The sequence below is a fragment of the Panthera pardus genome, unplaced genomic scaffold (assembly GCF_024362965.1).
Source record: "Panthera pardus isolate Hobbes unplaced genomic scaffold, ASM2436296v1 HiC_scaffold_25, whole genome shotgun sequence".
Classification (NCBI taxonomy): domain Eukaryota; kingdom Metazoa; phylum Chordata; class Mammalia; order Carnivora; family Felidae; genus Panthera; species Panthera pardus.
Window position 1 is genome coordinate 91,069,281 of NW_026526821.1, and position 20,511 is coordinate 91,089,791.

A 20,511-nucleotide genomic window follows, 5' to 3' on the forward strand; every position below is an offset into this window, starting at 1 on the left:
GTTTCTTTTTCTTGTATTCTTTTTCAGGTGTTTTCACCAGTTTTTTTTTTTTTTTTTCTCATCCCTGAATTACTAGAAATATTTGCATTACCAGTAAGTTATTCATATTATTTGTTACTTTGGTATGTACCATAATTTATAACTAACTACAAGTCATGTGTTTGAAAGTCACTTTGCTTTAATCAGCTACTTGGTTACGATCTCATCTCCTTCACTATTCCCCAACAGAACCTAATCAAAGGAAGGCATCTCTGAAAATACAAAACCAGTGTGAGAACTAAAAGGCAGCATCCAAATCTTATTTGAGATCTTACAGATGATTCTCTACTAAAACCCACCAAAATGTCTTTAACCTCCACACCTAATCCGTGGATCAGCCATGAAATCTTTAAGTTAGATTTCTGACACAGCCTACAGACTTATGTCAACTCATCTCAACAAAGTCATTATACAGCTATATACTGTCTCAAATACCAAATGATTAGAAGTTGTAATTTTTATTTTTTTTTTGTCTTAGGCTTAATTCAAGATATTTTGAAGCCTTAGTTCTAAATATTTTGGGGTTTTTGCAAAGAAATAGGTGAAAGGTTAGTGGGAAAATACACAAAAAGGCATTTTTTTATACAGAAATAAAAATATTTTTATTCTCTAGCTGATAAATCATAAATGATATTGAATATTAAAAACACTAACGTGATAATTGTTGTAAATACGTTGATTCATGTTTTAATTCATCTTGCCTGCGTTTCATAAAGGTCATGGCTTGTTTTAAAAGGAGTGCATGCATGGATGACTCTATTTCTTGGATTCTGATAATCTGAAATACACATATAAGTAACATTTTGTAGGTCATCAATAATCAATTATAAAAAGTAATACTCAGATAAGCATATGTATGTGCTCAATACTCATATAAAAGAAACATTTCCAATACTACCACATTTTAATTAAAAAAAGATTGTGAGATACAGACCTGGCTGCCAATACTTTAATATTGATAATCAACTTACTGCACTGAAACAGCTATAAATATCATAAAAAATGAAAGCAAATGGGTTCAAGTCTGGAACATGGATAGGAGTGAATAGATAAGAAATAGGATTTTTTTTTTTTTTAATTTTGAGAGAGAAAGCACACGTGCGTGAGTGAGAGAGGGGCGGGTGGGGGGTGGGGTGGGGAGAGAATCCAAAGCAGGCTCTGCACTGTCAGTGTGGAGCCTGATGTGGGGCCTTAACTCACGAACTGTGAGATCATGACTGAGCTGAAATCAAGAGTCGCATGCTCAACTGAGCCACCCAGGCACCCCTAAGTAGGATTCTTTTTTATTTGAGATATTAGGAGGAGAAAATAAAGGGTACAGATATTTTTCATAAGCCAAGGGGGCAGACTGTAGGAGAGCACTTGAGGAAACTGTTAAATCTGAAAAAAGGGGAGAATGGAAGAGACCTAACCAGACAGGTAAGAAAGCTATGAAGCAAAAATGAATGATTAGTTTCTTACATTTCTTGAGCAACAATTCTCCCCACTCCAATGATGTTCCCATAGCAGCTGCCCTGGGTACATCAATGTGTAGGCCAATGAAACTTTAATTCTTCAAGGATCGATGAATTAAGTTGTATTGCAATAAATACTTCAGAAAGTAACTACCAAGTGACAGTAAAAGGCAGTCAACTTGAAACAACTGGAGAGAAAAAAATCCAATTATTTGGTAATATTTTAAATGTAAATAAAAAGCAATGAAGAAAGTAGAGTGTATTTTTTAAACGGTTTGTCTACTTAAAAAAAAAAAAGTCAACTCAAGACCCAAATGTAAGGACTTAGTATGTATAAAACAAAAGCAGACTTATAAAGGGAAAGAATGATTCATAAATCTGATTAACACAAAAATGTCAAATGATCAGGATGTCAAAAAAAACACTGCAAATGAAATCAAAAGACAAACTGGAAAGTTTACCTATATCAAGTGGCATTAAAAATTTTAAGCAGTAAAGAATTTTCACCATATAAGGAAAAAAAAAGAAAAACTGCCAATATGAAAAAAGATAACAAGGCAAAGACAACTCACAAAAAGAGACTGCGTGTGTTAATAAAACAAAGGTTTTGTTTGAGATCAAAATAAGTATGTACAAGCAAAAAACATTATTTATTAAAAAAAATTTTTAATGTTATTTTTGAGAGAGAGTGTAAGTGGAGGGGGGGAGGGCAGAGAGAGAGAGAGAGAGAGAGAGAGAGAGAGAGAGAGACAGAAGATCCTAAGCAGGCTCTGTGCTGACAGCAGAGAGCCCAATGTGGGGTTCAAACTCATGAACCATGAAACCATTACCTGAGCCAAAGTTGGATACTTAACTGACTGAGCCACCCAGGTACCCCTGCAAAAATCATTTTTTGAATGAAGTAAGCTAAAAGTAAAACTGATGCAATCTTTCTGGTATTCAAATAATTTAGCAATGTTTCATAAGCCTTAAAAGATATTTAGAAATTTTGACTTAATAATTCACTTTCTAGGAATTTTTTTAAACAAATGGAATTTTAACACAAAAATTTATATACAAAACTTTGTTATTTATAATACCAAAATAATTGCAAAGAAACCCCAACTGTCCAATATTAAGGGGATACTTAATATCACAGCATGTCAAAAATGTGTAGGAAAACCCTGAAGGAAATTAGTTGTGGGATTTTAGACTTTCAAAAAAAAATCTCATGGTAAGGGGATTTCTTTATAAAAAGGAAATATTGTATTTATGACCATGTACCTTTTCATTAAGACAGTCAATTAAATTTTCCACATAAATTTTCATGCTTTTATAGAATTTAAAATTTAGAGCTTGATTTGATGAATTCTCTAGTTTCTGGATGGTACTCTTCGAACTCTTGACATCTTGTATGTATTTTTCATATTCCCTCAGGTGTGAGCGGTGAGTATCCTGTAGCAGTGTTAATCTAAATAAACAAAATAAAAATAAATGAAAACTGCCTTGTTTCTCCAACTTTGATTTCTACCACGATAACTATCAATCTAATGAAATTTTTTTTAAAGCTATCTTACAGAGCCCACCAAGGAAACGGACAAGCCTATAAACCTGTGTTTATGAGACGTGCTGAGCAAAGGACACCACAATGAAAAAGGTCTCAAAGGAAAAGGGAGGAAAGGACACTTACAGGTTTCAGGTGCTTGAGCTAATCAGAGGATAATTTTACAGTGAAAGTTAGTAAGTGTGGATTGATCAGAATTTGTAAACTAGGTGAGTTGCGAGACAATCCAAGGTCTTATATTTGAAATACGGGAATCCATGTGGAGTTACTGTTAAATCAGTTTGTGGTCTTTCTTCGAATATGGGTATTACTGAATAAGCTGGTATTAAAACCATTTGAACATGTTATGATTTGGTACAATTTAATGTTTTATGACTCGATGGTTTTATCTGTCATTAGAATTTGATGTTCTTTCAGGCATATTTCCTGTTTTTGCTGTAGTCCCCCATACACTGCTTTATTGATAACACAGCCTACTTTTATTTTATTTTATTTTTTAAAATTTACATCCAAATTAGCACATAGTGCAACAATGATTTCAGGAGTAGATTCCTTAGTGCCCTTTACCCAACAGCCTACTTTTTTTTTTTTTTTTAACTCTTATTAGTATCACATGTATCAACTAACGTAGCAAGAAACAAATGTCAAATATAATTCAATGTCTGCTTATTTTTTAGAAGTCAGTTATCTCTCTGTATATTTGCCAGTAGAGGAATAAGAAACACTATTTCTTTAAAAATATCTGGAATGTGTTTTCCACTAATATTCGACACTGTGAGTACATTACAATTTGAGAATTAACTACAAATGAAGTAACAAATTCATAGTATGTAGACTTGAACTTTTTAAAAAAAATTCAACTCCTTCAGCTAACTTGCTGTGTATAATGAAAAATCATTAGTAAACACTTGCTTAGACCAAATGTCATCTTTTTTTTTTCTTAAAGACCAAAAATGTCTTCTAAGTTTCCCTGGAACAATGACTAATGCGTTCGTCTTTCCAAGTTTTTCCTTGCATTATGTAAAGAATAGAGACAGTTAAGAAATAAGACAATAATGTACAGAAAGCATTAAAAAGCTGCTTTAATTAAGTGGAATATTATTGGTTATAGCAGTAAGATCATAAATACATATTAAATGAAAAAAGCAAGGTAGAGAACAGGGGATATAATGTGCTTTAGTTGTGTATAAAAAATGGGGCAATATAGAAGTATATATGTACTTGTATAGACATACATACAGACTACTTCTGGAATGGAACATAGGAAACTGGGAGGAGTGGTTCTTTGGGGAAGGTGACTTCCTTTTCTCTGTATATCCTTTTGTACCATTTGATTTTGTCTAGACAATAAAAACGTATTTTCTTTTTAAAATAAACTCAGTTAATGAAAAAATAAAATACACTAAATTTAAAAATAAAACCTATCCAGATAAAATGAAATGCTACTCTCTATTAGTGATCTGCTACCTTTTTTCCCTATAATGCATGCAAGACAACTCTCTCAAACACAATTCCAAAAAAGGCAAAAAAACAAGAACCGCTAAGTCCTGAATTATATGCAATTCTACATGCAACAGCTGTAATTCTAGCTCTTTTCTTTCAGTTAACGAAGGACTATCAGAAGGACAGTAAATAGGGAAGTTATTACAAAAATAATACTGAATCAAGGCAATTTTCATCATTTAACATCACTACTGAAAACTAATCATCTAGAATAGAGGTTGGCAAACTTTTTCTGTAAAGGTCCAGATAGGAAATATGGTTGCTGTTGCAACTACTCAATTCTGTGATGTAGCTAAAGCAGCCACAGACAATATGTAAATGCACAAGTATGGCTGTGTCCCAATAAAACTTTACTTACAAAACAGGGAGTGGGTGGGGAGTTTGCCAACTCACTATAATACAGAGGTAGCCTAATATCTAAAAACTGGTATCATCTAAAGACTTTTATGTTTATTTCACTATACAATGCTATTGAATGTCCTTTTCTTTGTCAAACCATATAAATGAACAACTATGACCAATATATTTTAGCTGCAATATAATTAAGAAGTGAAGCTACTTTAAAGCTGATTTATATAAAAGACACAGGGTAAGAAAATTTTGAACCTATTACCAAGTATTAGAAGAAAAGTTCCTAAGTATTAAAAAAAAAAAAAAAAAAAAGGCAAAGAAAACGTTCTTTATGAATACTAACTTTGGCAGGAGAACCAAGTTCTCTCTTTGTATCACATGTTACATAGGACTATTTAAACTTTTCCTATCATACTCATTCTTTCAAATATCTAAAGAAGCACACTAGATTCTGAGTAGTAAAACAGAAAAATATTTAAGACAAAACAACCTATCATGATGGGTTTGCCTTATCTTTAGCAAAACATACTATTTATATTAATACTCTCCACTTAAGAGATAAGTTTTAATAGTAGGAGAATAAAAGTTAGATGTGTCCAGACTGGCAATCTATTTCAAGAGCCATAAAAATATGCATAATTTTACCCAGGTCACCTTTCCTCAGACATTTAAGAAATAATGTAACAGATTAAATAACTTACAAGAACATTCATTATCTTTAGCATTATTTATGAGAGAAAACTTAGAAGTCAGAATGTCCAACAGAGAAATATTTAAGTAAATTATTATAAATCAAGTATGTTAACAAAATATGCTTATTTTACTGTAGTCAAAAAACATGTAACAAAATTTATAATCTTAACCTTATTTTTAAGTGTGCAGTACAGTATTAACTTTATGCACACTGTTGTGAACAGAACTCTAGAACTTTTCATCTTGTAAAACTGAAACTTTATACCCACTGATCAACAATTCCTCCTTCCTCTCCTCCTCCTAACCATGGCAACCACCATTCTATTTTCAGTTTCTAAAAGTTTGATACTTTAGAAAGATCATGTAAATAGAGTCAATGTAGTATTTACCTTTTGTGAATGTCTTATTTCATTTAGTCCTCAAGGTTCTTGTTGTAGCATATACTGAGATTTTCTTTTTTAAGATTGATAATACTCCACTGTATGTAAAGATATTTTTTTTTTTTAAAGGTTTATTTATTCTCAGAGAGATAAGCACATGCTTGTGCACAGGGGAGGGGTAGAGAGAGGAGAGGGAGAATCCCAAGCAGGCTCCACGTTGTTAGCGCTCAGCCCTACGCAGGGCTCAATCCCATGAACCCGTAAGATTATGACCTGAGCTGAAACTAAGAGTTGGATGCTCAACTGATGAGGCACCCAGGCGCCCCTGTAAATTGTTTTCTGTCTTGTGTTATTTTGTGCACATACACACAAACACAAAAGTGGAATTGCTGGATCTTATGGTATTTCCATTTTTAATCTCTTGAGGAATCTCCATACTGCTTTTCACAGCTGTGGCACCATTTTACAGTCTCATCAATAGCGTGTAAGGGTTCCCTTTCCTTTGCATCCATGAGAACACTTATTGTTTTCACAGTGGCCATCCTAATCATTGTGGCTTTGATTTATAATTTCCTGATGTTTAGTGATGACCATTTTTTTCATATGTTTTTTGGCCACTAGTATGTCTACTTTAAGAAATGTCTATTTTTCAGTTGGATTTTTGTTGTTGCTGAGTTGTACGAGTTCCGATACTTTGGATCAGATAGTTTGCAACTCTTTTCTTACTCCACAGTGTGCCTTTTCACCGTTCATTATTTCCTTTGCTGAGCAGAGGCTCTTTAGTTTTAGTTTGATGTAGTCCCACTAGTTTATTTTTGCTTGTATTGCCTATGCTTTTCTTTCTCAAGACTGTTTTGATTATTGGTTTGAATAATCAAAACAGTCTTGAGTCCTTCCAGATTCCATATGAATTTTAGAATTTTTTTCCTATTTCTGCAAAAATTGCCACTGAAAATTTGATAGGGAATGTACTGTATCTGTTGACTGCTTTGGGTAAAACTGGGTATTTTAACAATATTAAGTCTTCTAATCCATGAACATGAAATGTCTATTTATGTCTTCTTCAATTTCTTCCAGCAATGTTTTATAGTTTTCATTGTACAAATCTTTTAACTCCTTCATTAAGTTTATTCCTGAATTTTATTCTTTCTGATGCTATTGTAAATTACTTTTTTTAAACACACTCTTTGGATTTTTTATGGTTAGTCCATAGAACCATAACTTTTTGTGTTGATTTTGTATCCTGCAAATTTGCTGAATTAGTTCTAACAGAGTTGTGTGTGTGTGGAGTCTATTTAGAGTTTATGACATATAAGATCATATCTATATAGAGTTAATTTTACTTCTTCCTTTCTTATTTGGCTGTCCTTTATTTCTTTTACTTGCCTGAATTCTCTGGCTAGGACTTCTAATTCTTTGTTGCACAGAAGTGGCAAGAATAGGGGTCCATGCCTTGTTCCTAATCTTACAGGAAAAGCTTTTGGTTTTTCACCATGGCTTATATTAGTTGTGGGCTCTTCCTATATGGACTTTATTATGTTCATAAATTTCCTTCTATCCCTAGTTGGTTGTTTTTATCATGAAAGGGTATTGAATTTTGTCAGGTGCTTTTTCTGCCATCAACTGAGATGATCATGTGGTTTCTGTCCTTCATCCTGTTAATGTAGTGTATCACACGAACTGATTTTTGCTACCAATCATCCTTGTATTAAGTAGATCTCACTTGGTCATGATGCAGAATCCCTTTAATATGTTGTTGAATTAGGTTTGCTAGTGTTTTGTTGAGGACTTTTGTATCAGTATTAGTCAGGGTTAGTGGCCTATAATTTTCTTGTTAATATTTTTGTCTGGGCTTTGGGATTAAGGTAACACTGACTTCATAAAATGGGTTTGGAAGTGTTCTCTCTTCTTCAGTTTTCTGGAAGGGTTTGAGAAGGAACAGTGTTAATTCATCTTTAAATGCTTGGTAGAATTCTCCAGTGAGACCATGTTATCCTGGGCTTTAGCTAGTAAGGTTTTGATTCAATCGCCTTACCAGTAATAGGTTTGATTAGATTTTTAATTTCCTCATGAATCAGTCTTGGTAGGTTGTACATCTCTAGAAATTTAACAATTTCTTCTTGGTTATCAAATTTGTTGGTGTATAATTGTCCATATTAGTCTCTCTCTCATGATCCTTTTAATTTCTGTGACATGTTTTAAGTTTTTGATTTGAGCCCACTCCGTTTTTTACTTAGTATAGAGCTAAAGGTCAATTTTTGTCAATTTTACTAATCTTTCACACAAAAAAACAAACCCAACTTTGTTGATTTTTTTGTTGTGTATTTTGTTACCTCTGCTTTAATCTTTATCATTTCCTTCCTTCTGTTAATTTTGCACTTAGTTCTTTTTCTAGTTCACTGAGGTGTAAAGTTAGGTTGTTGATTTGAGATCTTTCTTCCTTTCTAATATAAGTGTTTATTGCTATAAATTTCCCTCTCAGTAATGCTTTAGCTGTGTTCCCTGTTTTGGTATATTGAGCATTTGCTTTCATTTTTCTCAAGAGATTTTAAAATTTCTAATTTGATTTCTTCTTTGATCCACTAGCTGTTCAAATGTGGTTTAATTTCTACATATTTATGAATTTTTGCTTTTCTTCCTGACTTACAGTTTCATTCCATTGTGTTTGGAAAAGATACTTGGAAAGACTTCAATATTAAACTTGTTAAGACTTGTCTGCTACCTCACATTAGATCTACCTTGAAGAGTATTCCATGTGTGCTTGAAAAGAATGTATATTCTGCTGCTGTTGGGTAGAAATGTTCTGTATGTCTGGTTAGGTCCATTTTGTTCAAGATCACAGTTTCCTTATTGATTTTCTGCCTGGATTTTCTATCCATTATAGAAAGTGGGATACTGAAGTCTAATATTATTACTGTGTTACTATTTCTCTCTTCAGCTCTGTCAGTATTTGCTTTACACAGGTGCTGTAATGTTAGAGGCATATATAATTGTTTACTATAATTCCTGATAAACTGATCCCTTTATATCCTATGTCATTGTCTTTTAAAATAGTTTTTAACGGGGAGCCTGGGTAGCTCAGTCAGTTGAGCATCCAACTTTGGCTCAGGTCATGATCTCACGGTTCGTGAGTTCAAGCCCCACGTTGGGCTCTGTGCTGACAGCTCAGAGCCTGGAGCCTGCTTCAAATTCTGTGTCTCCCTCTCTCTGCCCCTCCCCCTCCTGCACCCTGTCTCTCTCTCAAATAGTTTTTATGTCACTACTGTTCTTTAGTGTACTATTTGCATGTGATATATTTCTCAATCCTTTCAATCTCAGTCTCTATGTATTCTTAAATCTACGTCCGTCTCTTACAGACAGAATATAATTGGATTTTGATTTTTTTAATCCATTCAGCCATTCTGCTTTTTGACTGTAAAGTAATATTAATACAGAAGGACCTGCTATTGCCATTTTGTAAACTGCTTTTTTGTTTTAAAGTTTATTTTGAGAGCGAAAGCACCCATGCACACTACTGGGGGAGGGGCAGAGAGAGGGAGAGAGAGAATCCCAAGCAAGCTCCCTGCTGTTGGTGCTGAGCCTAATGTGAGGCTCAATCTCATGAACCTGTGAGATTATGACCTGAGCCGAAATCAAGATTCGGATGCTCAATGAGGCACCCAGGTGCCCCTGTAAATTGTTCTCTAGCTTGTAGTTATTTTGTGCCTTTTCCTCTCTTGCTACCTTAGTGTTCTGAATTTGTCGTGACATGCCCTCAGTCTTTTCTCATTTTCTTTTGTGCTTCTATGCATTTGTGTGTGTGTGTGCACACACCATGGGGATTACAAAAAACATCTTATAGTTCTAATAATTTTAAGCTGATAACAACTTCAATCACATACAAAAATTCTTATTCCTTATTTCTTCCACTTGTTACTGATGTCCCAAATCACATTTAAAAAATTTTTATTCATTAACAATGTTATAGTTTTTTGTGTTTATCTTTTAAATTTTATACCTGAACTGATTTTTACATCACCCTTAGAATACTACACGATTCTCTATTTGTCTACTTAATCTTTACCAGCTTTATATATATATATTTTAAACCAAAGCTGTGTCAAATTATTATTTTCTTTAAGTAAACTCTACACCAAACATGGGACTTGAACTCACAACCCTGAAATCAAGAGTTGTATGCTCGCCTACTGACTAAGCTAGTGAGGCACCCCAGACAGCCTTAGATTTTCATATGCTTCATGCTACTGGCTGGCCTCCTTCCATTTGAACTCGAAGGACTTTTTTTTTTTTTTTTAAAGTACACTTCCTTTATTCAGGGTGATAAACCAAACCAGAATCCCAAACATGTAAAAACCCAAGGTGCTAGAAATACAAAATTAATTCACATTCAAGCTTGTCTAGAGCCTGGCCACAAACCCTAGTGAGGTGCATGTGAATACTAAGTCATGGAGAGGGGAACAGGAGTGAGGCCAAGAGAAAGGGTAGAAAGGGGCTCCCATAGTCCCCCTAGGGATCACTTCACAGTGGTACCTCTACCTTCCCAGTGACAGTGAAGGCTAAGTCCTAACCTTTTAACCCCCACCCATCCCTAGCCAGGGCTTTGAATGCCAGTCCCAAATGGTTTTACCCTCTCTTGCCCCATCCTCACTTGCTCAGACTTCCAGCCTCACTCTTCTCCTCCTCCATACTCTTCTCTGTGATTAGTACCAGATTAGGGTACTATTTGAACTACAGTGAAACTAGGGTAGAGAAGTTAGGTACTACTTGAACTACAGTGAAGCAGGGTAGAGACAGGTGATAAAAGAGCAGTCCAAGAATCTCCCTCTTCATGGGATCCCAAACTATACAATCAGCTCCTCTTTCGCGTCTGCTTGGATTTGAGAAAGTGCACTGTAGGCATAAGCAGCTATCCTGGAGACCCACTGCAAGTCAGAAAAGGAGATGGGCTTGCTGGCCAGCACTTGGGACTGGCTGGTAAGACATGGCAGCGGCAGCAGCTTCTCCCAGTGGGTTAGGCTGCTCAGCACAGCCAAGTGGGTGCCGTACTCCCTTGCCTGGCCTGTGTACTTGTGCTGCTTCATGCCCTGGGAGTCTGTAGCAGACATGTCAATGATATTGCTGGTTCCCTTAGCAAGCATGGGGAGAGCAGGGCCTGCTCATCTATGTGAGTGGAAGGCAGGCTGGTAGTTGGGCTCAGCTCCATTGAAGGCTTTGGTAGGGGGGCTTCTAGGGTCAAGCAGTAGCAACTGCTCCTCTTGATCTTTATCTCAGTCCTTAGTCTTACTGCTCTAGCAGTGACCCATGGTTGGGGTCGGACCCGGTGTTCAAGTTGCGCCGAGGAGGAACATGTCCAATGGCAGCCCTTTTAGTCACATCTTGAAGGACTCTCTTTTTAAAAAAAATTATAATATTTGTCTGTTTTTTATTTTATTTATTATTATTTTATTATATTTTTAATGTAATTTATTGTCAAGTTGGCTAATATACACTGTATACAGTGTGTTCTTGGTTTCGGGGGTAGATGCCCATGACTCATTGCTTACATACAACACCCAGTGCTCACCCCAGTGCCTTCCTCAATGCTCATCACCCATTTTCCCCTCTCCCCTCCCATCAACCTTTCTGCCTCCCCCCTATTAACCCTCAGTTTGTTCTCTATATTTAAGAGTCTCTTATGGTTGTAATAAACGATTTCACATCATGATCCCATCTATGACCTAAGTCATATACGGATTATATCCTTCTTTTAACAGAAACTAAAACATAAAAAGGAAAAATGATCTGTTTAAGGTTACTTATTGAGTCAAAGACATAGAACTCAAATATAAGCTTTCTGTTATTTAATTCTTGTTCAACTTTTTTTTTTTTTTTTAATTTACATCCAAGGTAGTTAGCATATAGTGCAACAATGATTTCAGGAGTAGATTCCTTAGTGCCCCTTACTCACTTAGCCCATCCCCCCTCCCACAACCCTGCCAGTAACCCTCTGTTTGTTCTCCATATTTAAGAGTCTCTTAGGTTTTGCCCCCCTCCATGTTTTTATATTATTTTTGTTTCCCTTCCCTTATGTTCATCTGTTTTGTCTCTTAAAGTCCTCACATGAGTGAAGTCATGATATTCGTCTTTCTCTAATTTCACTTAGCATAATATCCTCCAGTTCCATCCATGTAGTTGCAAATGACAAGATTTCATTCTTTTTGATTGCTGAGTAATTCTCCATTGTATATACATACACCACATCTTCTTTATCCATTCATCCATCGATGGACATTAGGGCTCTTTCCATTCTTGGTTATTGTTGATATTGCTGCTATAAAACTGGTCTGCATGTGCGCCTTCAAAACTGCATACCTGTATCTCTTGGATAAAAACCTAGTAGTGCAATTGCTGGGTTGTAGGGTAGTTATAATTTTAATTTTTTGAGGATGCTCCATACTGTTTTCCAGAGTGGCTGCACCAGTTTGCATTCCCACCAGCAGCGCAAAAGAGATCCTCTCTCTGCATCCTCGCCAACATCTGTTGTTGTCTGAATTGTTAATGTTAGCCATTCTGACAGGTGTGAGATGGTATCTCATTGTGGTTTTGATTTGTATTTCCCTGATGATGAGTGATGTTGAGCATTTTTTCATGTGTTGGTTGGCCACCTGGATGTCTTCTTTGGAGAAGTGTCTATTCATGTCTTTTGCCCACTTCTTCACCGGATTATTTGTTTTTGGTGTTGAGTTTGAGTTCTTTATAGATTTTGGATACTAACCCTTTATCTGATATGTCGTTTACAAATATCTTCTCCCACTCCATCAGTTGCCTTTTAGTTCTGCTGAGTGTTTCCTTCGCAGTGCAGAAGCTTTTTATTTTGATGAGGTCCCAACAGTTCATTTTTGCTTTTGTTTCCCTTACCTCTGGAGACATGCTGAGTAAGAAGTTGCTGTGGCCAAGGTCAAAGAGGTTTTTGCCTGCTTTCTCCTCAAGGATTTTGGGCTGTCTTATGTTGAGGTCTTTCATCCATTTTGAGTTTATTTTTGTGTGTGATGTAAGAAAGTGGCCCAGGTTCTTTTTTCTGCATGTCGCTGTCCAGTTTTCCCAGCACCATTTGCTGAAGAGACTGTCTTTATTCCATTGGATATTCTTTCCTGCTTTGTCAAAGATTAGTTGGCCATATACTTGTGGGTCTGTTTCTGGGTTCTCTATTCTGTTGATCTGAGTGTCTGTTTTTGTGCCAATGTTTATTTATTTTTGAGAATGAGAGAGAATGAGAGAGAATGAGAGAGAATGAGAGAGAATGAGAGAGAATGAGAGAGAATGAGAGAGAATGAGAGAGAATGAGAGAGAATGAGAGAGAATGAGAGAGAATGAGAGAGAATGAGAGAGAATGAGAGAGAATGAGAGAGCGAGCAAGCAGGGGAGGGGCAGAGAGAGAGGGAGATACAGAATTCGAAGCAGGGTCCAGGCTCTGAGTCGTCAGCACAGAGTCTGACGTGGGGCTTGAACCCATGAACTGCAAGTTCATGACCTGAGCTGAAGTCAGCATTTAACTGAATGAGCCACCCAGGCGGTCCTTGAAGGACTTGTAATAACAATTTTTTGTAAGGCAATTCTAGTGGTAATGGACTCCCTTGGTTTTTATTTATCTGAGGTCTTTATTTTTCTTTCATTGTTGAAGGACATTTTTACTGGTTATAATTATCTTGGCTGGGAGTTTCTTTCAGCACTTTGTACATATCATCCCAGTCCTTCCAGCTTATAAAGCTTCTGTTGAGAAATCTACTGATAATCTTAGGGGGCTCCCTATTATGTGAAAAGGTGCTTTTGTCTCGCTGCTTTCAAAATTTTTTCTGCCTTTGAAAATTTGATTGTCTCAGTGTGAGCTTCTCTGGTTTATCCTTCTAATCTTTTGAGCTTGAACCTGGATGTCTACTTCCTTTCTCAGATTGGTAAGTTTTTGGCCATTAGATCTTCAGACAAGTTCCTGCTCCACTCTCTTCTCCTATGTGGACTTCCATAATGTGTACATTGTTCTGCTTGATGTGTCCTGTAAGTACCTTACGTTTTCTTCATTTTTCTTCATTCTTTTTTCTTTCTGTTCCTCTGACTTGTAATTTCAAACCAATAGCCTTTGATGTTACTGCTTCTTTCTTCTGCTGGATCAAGTAGGTTGTTGACCCCCTCTAGTGAATTTTTCAATTCACTTACTATATTGTTTGGCTACAGAATTTTTTTTTTAAATAGTTTTGTTTTGTTGATATTCTCACCTTGTTCATGTATTGTTTCCCTGATATTGTTGTGTGTGTTCTCTTCTAGCACATTCAGCTTCTAGAAGTAGATTATTCTGAATTGTTTGTCAAGTAATTCATAGATCTCTGTTTCTTTAGAATTGGTTCTAGAGATTTATTTTGCTCCTTTGGTTGTGCCAGGTTTCCCGATTTCTCCGTCTCTTGTTATTTTTTGTTGTCTTGTACATTTGAAAATGCACTTAAGGGAAATAGCTTCATATAGTGGAAGAACATCACCAATCAGCCTGGCTAGAGATCTGGAGGGCAGGGAGAGGTCTTCTCAAATCTTTTACAAGGAATACATCTCCTCTGGGTTTCTATATGAAACTTCCCTATATGAATTTGTGGGTTTTTTAGGTGTTTGTAGTCTCTTGCTCCCTTTGGTGTTTGTCTGAAGTCCTCTAAGCTTTCTGGGTGTGCAGCAACTGAGCTCTCTTTTGTTCTCTGTGGCCCCCAGATATCCAAGGTATGACATTCAGGATGCTGACACAGACAAGGCAGGAAACAGTCCCTCAGGCAGTTCCTCCAAAAGCCCAAACATTAGATGTATGTTTCACTCTTCTTTTTTCCTCTCAATGGAGAAGCTGTGAGCTGGGCTTTTTTGCTCTCTCACAAGCAGTGTGGGCTTGCAAGAGTGGCTGATGCCACTGAAATGAAATGGCTTTCTTACCCATTACAATGTGGCTCTTCTTGGCTTTGAGCTTGTTTGGGGTAGTGCAACTTTCTAACTGGTTTCTGGAGTTCTCATAAAGGCTTTTTGGACTGTATATTGCTAAGTTGGTATTCTAGGAGGAAATGAGGTATGGAGTTTCCTACTATGGCATCTTGCCATCACTCCCAACTTATTATTTTTAAAAATTAAAGGTTATTTAACAATGCAGATACAAGCTTACAAAAATATTAAAACAAGAATTTAATACTTATGAATTTTAACCATGTGGTATGTATCTATTATAAAGATTAAAATGACCTATATAGAAAGGAAATCAGTTGTACTAGTGGGGTAACACAGGTGATGCTATTTTTTCCTACAAATATGTTTAATATTAGTGTTTGTACTTAATAATTAAAAAGAACAGTGCTTTTTTCACTATTAAATGTCTGGGACAAATTATTTTAAAATCAATACTACTTACCTAGTATTTAATTGCTTCTTTATAATTTCTAAATTTACTGGTGGAAATGAAGTGGAAGTATCAAACTTCTTCACTGTCTGAGATTCACTGTTGTAGGAAAGATCTAGGTCTCGTCCCTGAAAATATGAAAATTTGTATTGTTTTAAAAAACTCATTAATGTTACAAATATCAACAGTATGAGAGAAGACTGGGTATCCAATGTCTCACCAGCTCAAAATTCCATGCCTTTGACATTTTTCATAGTTACAATAAAATGTTTTTATAATTCTCAGTTTTAAAATATGGAACTTTAAATATGCATGCAAGAGGCAAATTACAAAATCTTACTTTTCACAAAAGCTTGCTTTTTGGTTATTATTTTAGAGAGAGAAAGAGAGAGTGCACAAGTGGGGAGAGGGGGAGAGGGGCAGAGGGAGAGACAGAGGGAATCTTAAGCAGGTTCCATGCTCAGTGAGGAGCCTGACGTGGGGCTCAATGCCATGACCCCGGGATCACGACCTGAGCCGAAATCAAGAGTTAGACCCTTGACCAAAAAGCCACCTGGATGCTCCCCATATTATGCAATTTTAAAATTAGTTGTAACTATGTAATAGAAACAGGGGAAAACATTTATAACATGTCAAGCAAACAAACCAGAATTTGAAATTGTATGCTATTGTGGTTCCCAAACTACATGCCAAGGCATCCACGTGAACTCAGAGGGATGCTATGAAATATCTTATACATTTTATTTATTTAAAAAAATTTTTTTTTAATCTTTATTTTTGAGAAAGAGAGAGAGAGACAGAGCATGAGCAGGGGAGGAACAGAGAGAGAAAGAGACACAGAATCCAAAGCAGGCTCCAGGCTCTGAGCTGTCAGCACAGAGCCTGACACAGGGCTTGAACCCACGAACTGCGAGATCATGACCTGAGCTGAAGTTGGACGCTTAACCAACTGAGCCACCCAGGTGCTCTTAAATATACATTTTAAATATAAATATTTTAAATATTTTCAGGGAATACATATTCATCATTTATTGAACTACTAGTTTTAACTAGTTCATAGCTCCAACATTAGATTGTGCTACAGTCCTTTGATGAAGTCTTATTAGTGAAGGTGGGTTTTTGGTGGATGTAATAAAAAGCAAGTACCTACTGAAAATCAATTTAGAAAGGAGAATGGCAGTGTCTAATCTTGAGATGTCATGCAGTGCCCAAGAGGTGCACACATTTCATTAGTAAGTGTGGTTATTTAAAAATGAAATTAAAAGATTTTTTTTCTTCAATCTATCAGTGTTATTTTTTCCAAAGACTACTGAGTTATTAGGACATAAATAGTATTAAGTTCTATCGCCCTAAGTACTCAATAAATGGAATTGCTTTAGTACTTCTTTTGGCCTAAGGGCATCAGAATAAAGTTAAAGACACTGTGGGTTCCATGAATGGGAAGTCTGTGAATTTCTGATATACACTATGCCTATAATTAAACAAATACTTAAAAAGGAATTATGCAAACCTGAGCAGAGTAAGGACTGTGACATGTTTTTTTCTCCAAGTATTTTTTTTTCATTCTGTTGTTACACTGATTTTACTAAAAAGGGGAGGGGGAACCTAAACCTATTATAGTTATAAAAATAGCCCTCTAAATCATTTCTCTGGTCAGAGATTTCTAAATATTGTTACAACCAAAGACTTCCCTTTACTTAGCTTCTTAGTTTTAATAACACGGAGATCTTAACAATACTTTATTTAGAAGAGCAAATAATCTTTCAAAGCGCTGTTTTTTGCTTTGTTTCTTGTGTGTGTGCAAGCAGGGGAGGGGCAGAGGGAGAAATTCTTAAGCAGGCTCCATGTCCAGTGTGAAACCCAACATGAGATCTCATGACTATGAGACCATGACTGGGGCTGAAATCAAAAGTCGGACACTTAACCAACTGAGCCACTCAGGTGCCCCTCAAAGCATTACTGTTAAACAGATTAAAAAATAATAACTTTATATTTATGTAATGTATCAACACTTTATTTTAAATCATTATGATTTTGAGACTTATAGCCACCTACTCATGTAGGTAACATTATCTTCCCATTTTATTGAAGAAAAAACAGATTTAGAAACTTTGGGGAGCCTCGGTAGCTCAGTTCATTAGGCATCTGACTTCAGCTCAGGTCATGATCTCATGGCTCCTGGGTTCAAGCCCTGCATCGAGCTCTGTGCTGACAGCTCAGAGCCTGGAGCCTGCTTCAGATTCTGTCTCCCCTTCTCTCTGCTCCCCCCCGCTCACACTCTGTCTCTTTCTCAAAAATAAACACTATAAAAAAAAAAAAAAAGAAAATTAAATAATTTGCTCAAAGTTTCACAAATATTTATTGACCACTCACAACATTAGGCACAGAAGGATAAAACACTGAATAGTTTATAATTCTCGACCTCACGGAGCATATATTTCAGTGGTGTAGCCAGAACCCAAATCCAGGACTTTTGAGCTCAAGAACAATTATTTTTTATTAGTTTAACTCTAAACATATTTGTTTAAACTTTATATTTACACACCTACCGTACGTTGCAGTCACCATAAAACTAAAGATTAAAAAAAATGGTCCCCTTAAATGGCCTAATAATATGTGGAAGGTGTTTATAATCTAGTGGGAAAAGAACATGGTATATAAGGTGTAGTGAGTTGAACAGTGACTGAAAGATAGGTCTATGTCCTAACCCCTAGAACCTGTGAATATGACGTATTTGGAAAAAGAGTCTCTCTGTTTGTAATTAAGCGAAGTATCTCAAGATGAGAACATCCTGCATTATCTAAGTGGGCCCTAAATCCAATGTTAAGTGTTCTTGTAAAAGACACATAGAAGCACAGAGAAGAAGGCCATGTGAAGGAGACAGCAAGGGGTTATGCAGTCACAAAGCAAGGAACACCTAGAGTGACCAGAATTTGAAAGACAAGAGAAGATTCTTGCCCCTAGGTCTTCAAAGGGTGCACAGTCCTGCTAACACCTTGCTTTCAGATTTTCTCACCACAACTGTGAGAAAATCAATGTCAATTTTAAGCCATCAAATTTGTGATAATTTGTTATAGCAGCCACAGAAAATTAATACACATGGTATAAAAAAATTATTACCTCTGTGATTTTAACTGCTTTCCTCATCTGCTGCCGTTCCCAAATATCTTGAGTTTCATCTTCCTGACTTTCTTCACTTGTTTCTTCATTTCTAGGTGCTAGGGGAAAAAAAAAAATCATGAATGGTATTTTTGCATTCTAATAGCATCAGCTAACATTTTGGGGGGGCTTATAATGTGCTGCTGGCTTAGCAGCTTTACATATGTTAACTTATCCTTCACAATTCAGGGAAGAAAGCACTATTATCATCCTTATTTTATAATGAGAACACTGCTATCAGGAATTTAATAATAACTTGTCTGAGGAATGTGCTGAAGTGGAGACCTGAATCTGGGAATCTGTACTCATCACCAAACTGTCCCACTAAAAACACTTCCATAGTTTCACATATGGAGAAAAAAAACTTGAAAAAAAATGAAACATTTGGTATTCCTTAAAAGAGATTATAAATTCTTTTTTTTAAATGCTTATTTATCTTGAGAAACAGCAAGAGCCCACACACGAGCAGGGGAGGGGCAGACAGAGAAGCAGAGAATCCCAAGCAGGCTCTGCGCTCGATCTCATGAACCATGAGATCATGACCTGAGCGGAAATCAAGAATCAGATTCTTAACCTACTGAGCCACCCAGGTGCTCCCAGAGATTATAAATTCTACCTGAGAATCTAAATATTGAAAAATAATTTCTGGGTTATAAAGAACCAAAAGTCTCATTCCGAAAAAATATTATTTGAAGTGAAAAAATTTTGGTAAAACATATTATTGTTTATAAATGAGAAATGTGAGAATAGTCCTTTGAGATCCAAAGACTATTGGTTGAGGAAATTTTTTATTAGAGCGGGGGAGATTTTAATAAATGAAGCCTAAAATCTCTGTATATGCTTCCATGTTAAAAAAAAAATCTTTACAAAGGTTATAATGAAAGTTTTCAATATCAAAAATAAGACTGCACAATTTTTTAATCTGTCAAAAAAGATCAAGTAGAGGTCAGACAATATTAAATATTATTACACATTATGTTTGGTAATAGTATTTTAATAGATTTATCTTTTACAGACTATGATGTCATTGACCAAATTGGTATTAAATAAAAACCAACTTCTAACACCTTTTAAAATATGAGACATTACATTAAGTTTTTATGGAGATTTGATCATGATAGTATATTCCAGCGAAAAATCCCTTAATGTTCACATATTGTAAATAAATTAAGTATGTACTTGTTTCATCAGCCATCCTTTGTCTAAGTGTTTGAGGCTTTGGGGTAAACGGTATTCTCTTTTCATGGTCATCAGGCTCACTCTCAGGATCTTCATCACTGTTTTTCTTCATCCCAGTGATGATAGAGGTATGTTTTACATCCAAAGAAATATAGTCATCTTGGGTCCTGGCCAATTCACGTTTCCTGCGGGCTGCCTGAATAAAAGCTGCATCAGGGATATTTACTGAAAGAAACAAAGAAGGAGACACTGAAAACCAAACACCAACAGAAATACATATTCCCTGTATTTAAATAAAATAAAAAGGCACATTTTTCTAATTTTTTCACTGTTCTGATAGAATCTAACTACACAGCTCAAAACTTATATCCATTATGAAAGAAAATTATTTTTATAGAGATTAAATATAAATTAGAAAATTAACCAAGTCTAGAAGTTTCAGAAAATATACTGATACCACTTCATTTTATCTTTGAGCTCTCTTATTCATCAGATGTTGTTGCTGACTTTTTGTTGAGGGGTATTTCTCACTTCCAGAAGCTCTGAGATTGTGAGGGGAGTAGGGATGTTGAGAGCTGAACATGGAGTTGCTGAGTCAATGAGAACTGTAGACGTGAGAATGATGGGGGAGAGGCCAGTTAAGACTCACAAAGACGGACGCTGTATTATGCCCTGCCCTACCCCAGAACATCCAAGCATAGAGGGAGTGAGAAAGAAACTAAAACCACACAGCCAAGTCAGTCTCTAAGGTCCTGTGGTGATTTCCACATGAATAAGTGAAAAAGTGTAAAGAAAATAATCAGGTTCATTGAAGAA

General features: G+C 35.9%; 1 protein-coding gene and 1 pseudogene across 15 annotated transcripts in view; both read right to left on the bottom strand.

Annotated features, from left to right (window-relative positions):
- The window catches only part of GCFC2 (GC-rich sequence DNA-binding factor 2), a 54,690-nt gene that overhangs the window by 26,875 nt on the left and 7,304 nt on the right, over nucleotides 1-20,511 (bottom strand). For 13 of the 15 annotated variants that reach the window (XR_008417914.1, XR_008417911.1, XR_008417908.1 and 10 more), the window contains exons 3-7: nucleotides 19,696-19,920; nucleotides 18,478-18,575; nucleotides 15,370-15,485; nucleotides 2,757-2,943; nucleotides 694-817 (exon numbers count right to left, since the gene is read on the bottom strand). Coding sequence is in view for 7 of the 15 variants with exons in the window: in XM_019442993.2 (XP_019298538.1) it covers nucleotides 694-817; nucleotides 2,757-2,943; nucleotides 15,370-15,485; nucleotides 18,478-18,575; nucleotides 19,696-19,920 (750 nt within the window). In the remaining 8 variants the exon portion in view is untranslated. Of the gene's footprint in view, nucleotides 1-693; nucleotides 818-2,756; nucleotides 2,944-7,839; nucleotides 7,882-13,299; nucleotides 15,019-15,369; nucleotides 15,486-18,477; nucleotides 18,576-19,695; nucleotides 19,921-20,511 lie in introns of those variants that run through there. The other 2 variants (XM_019442988.2, XM_019443027.2) reach the window with 2 other exon arrangements.
- LOC109263511 (ragulator complex protein LAMTOR1-like) lies at nucleotides 10,790-11,266 on the bottom strand (annotated as a pseudogene).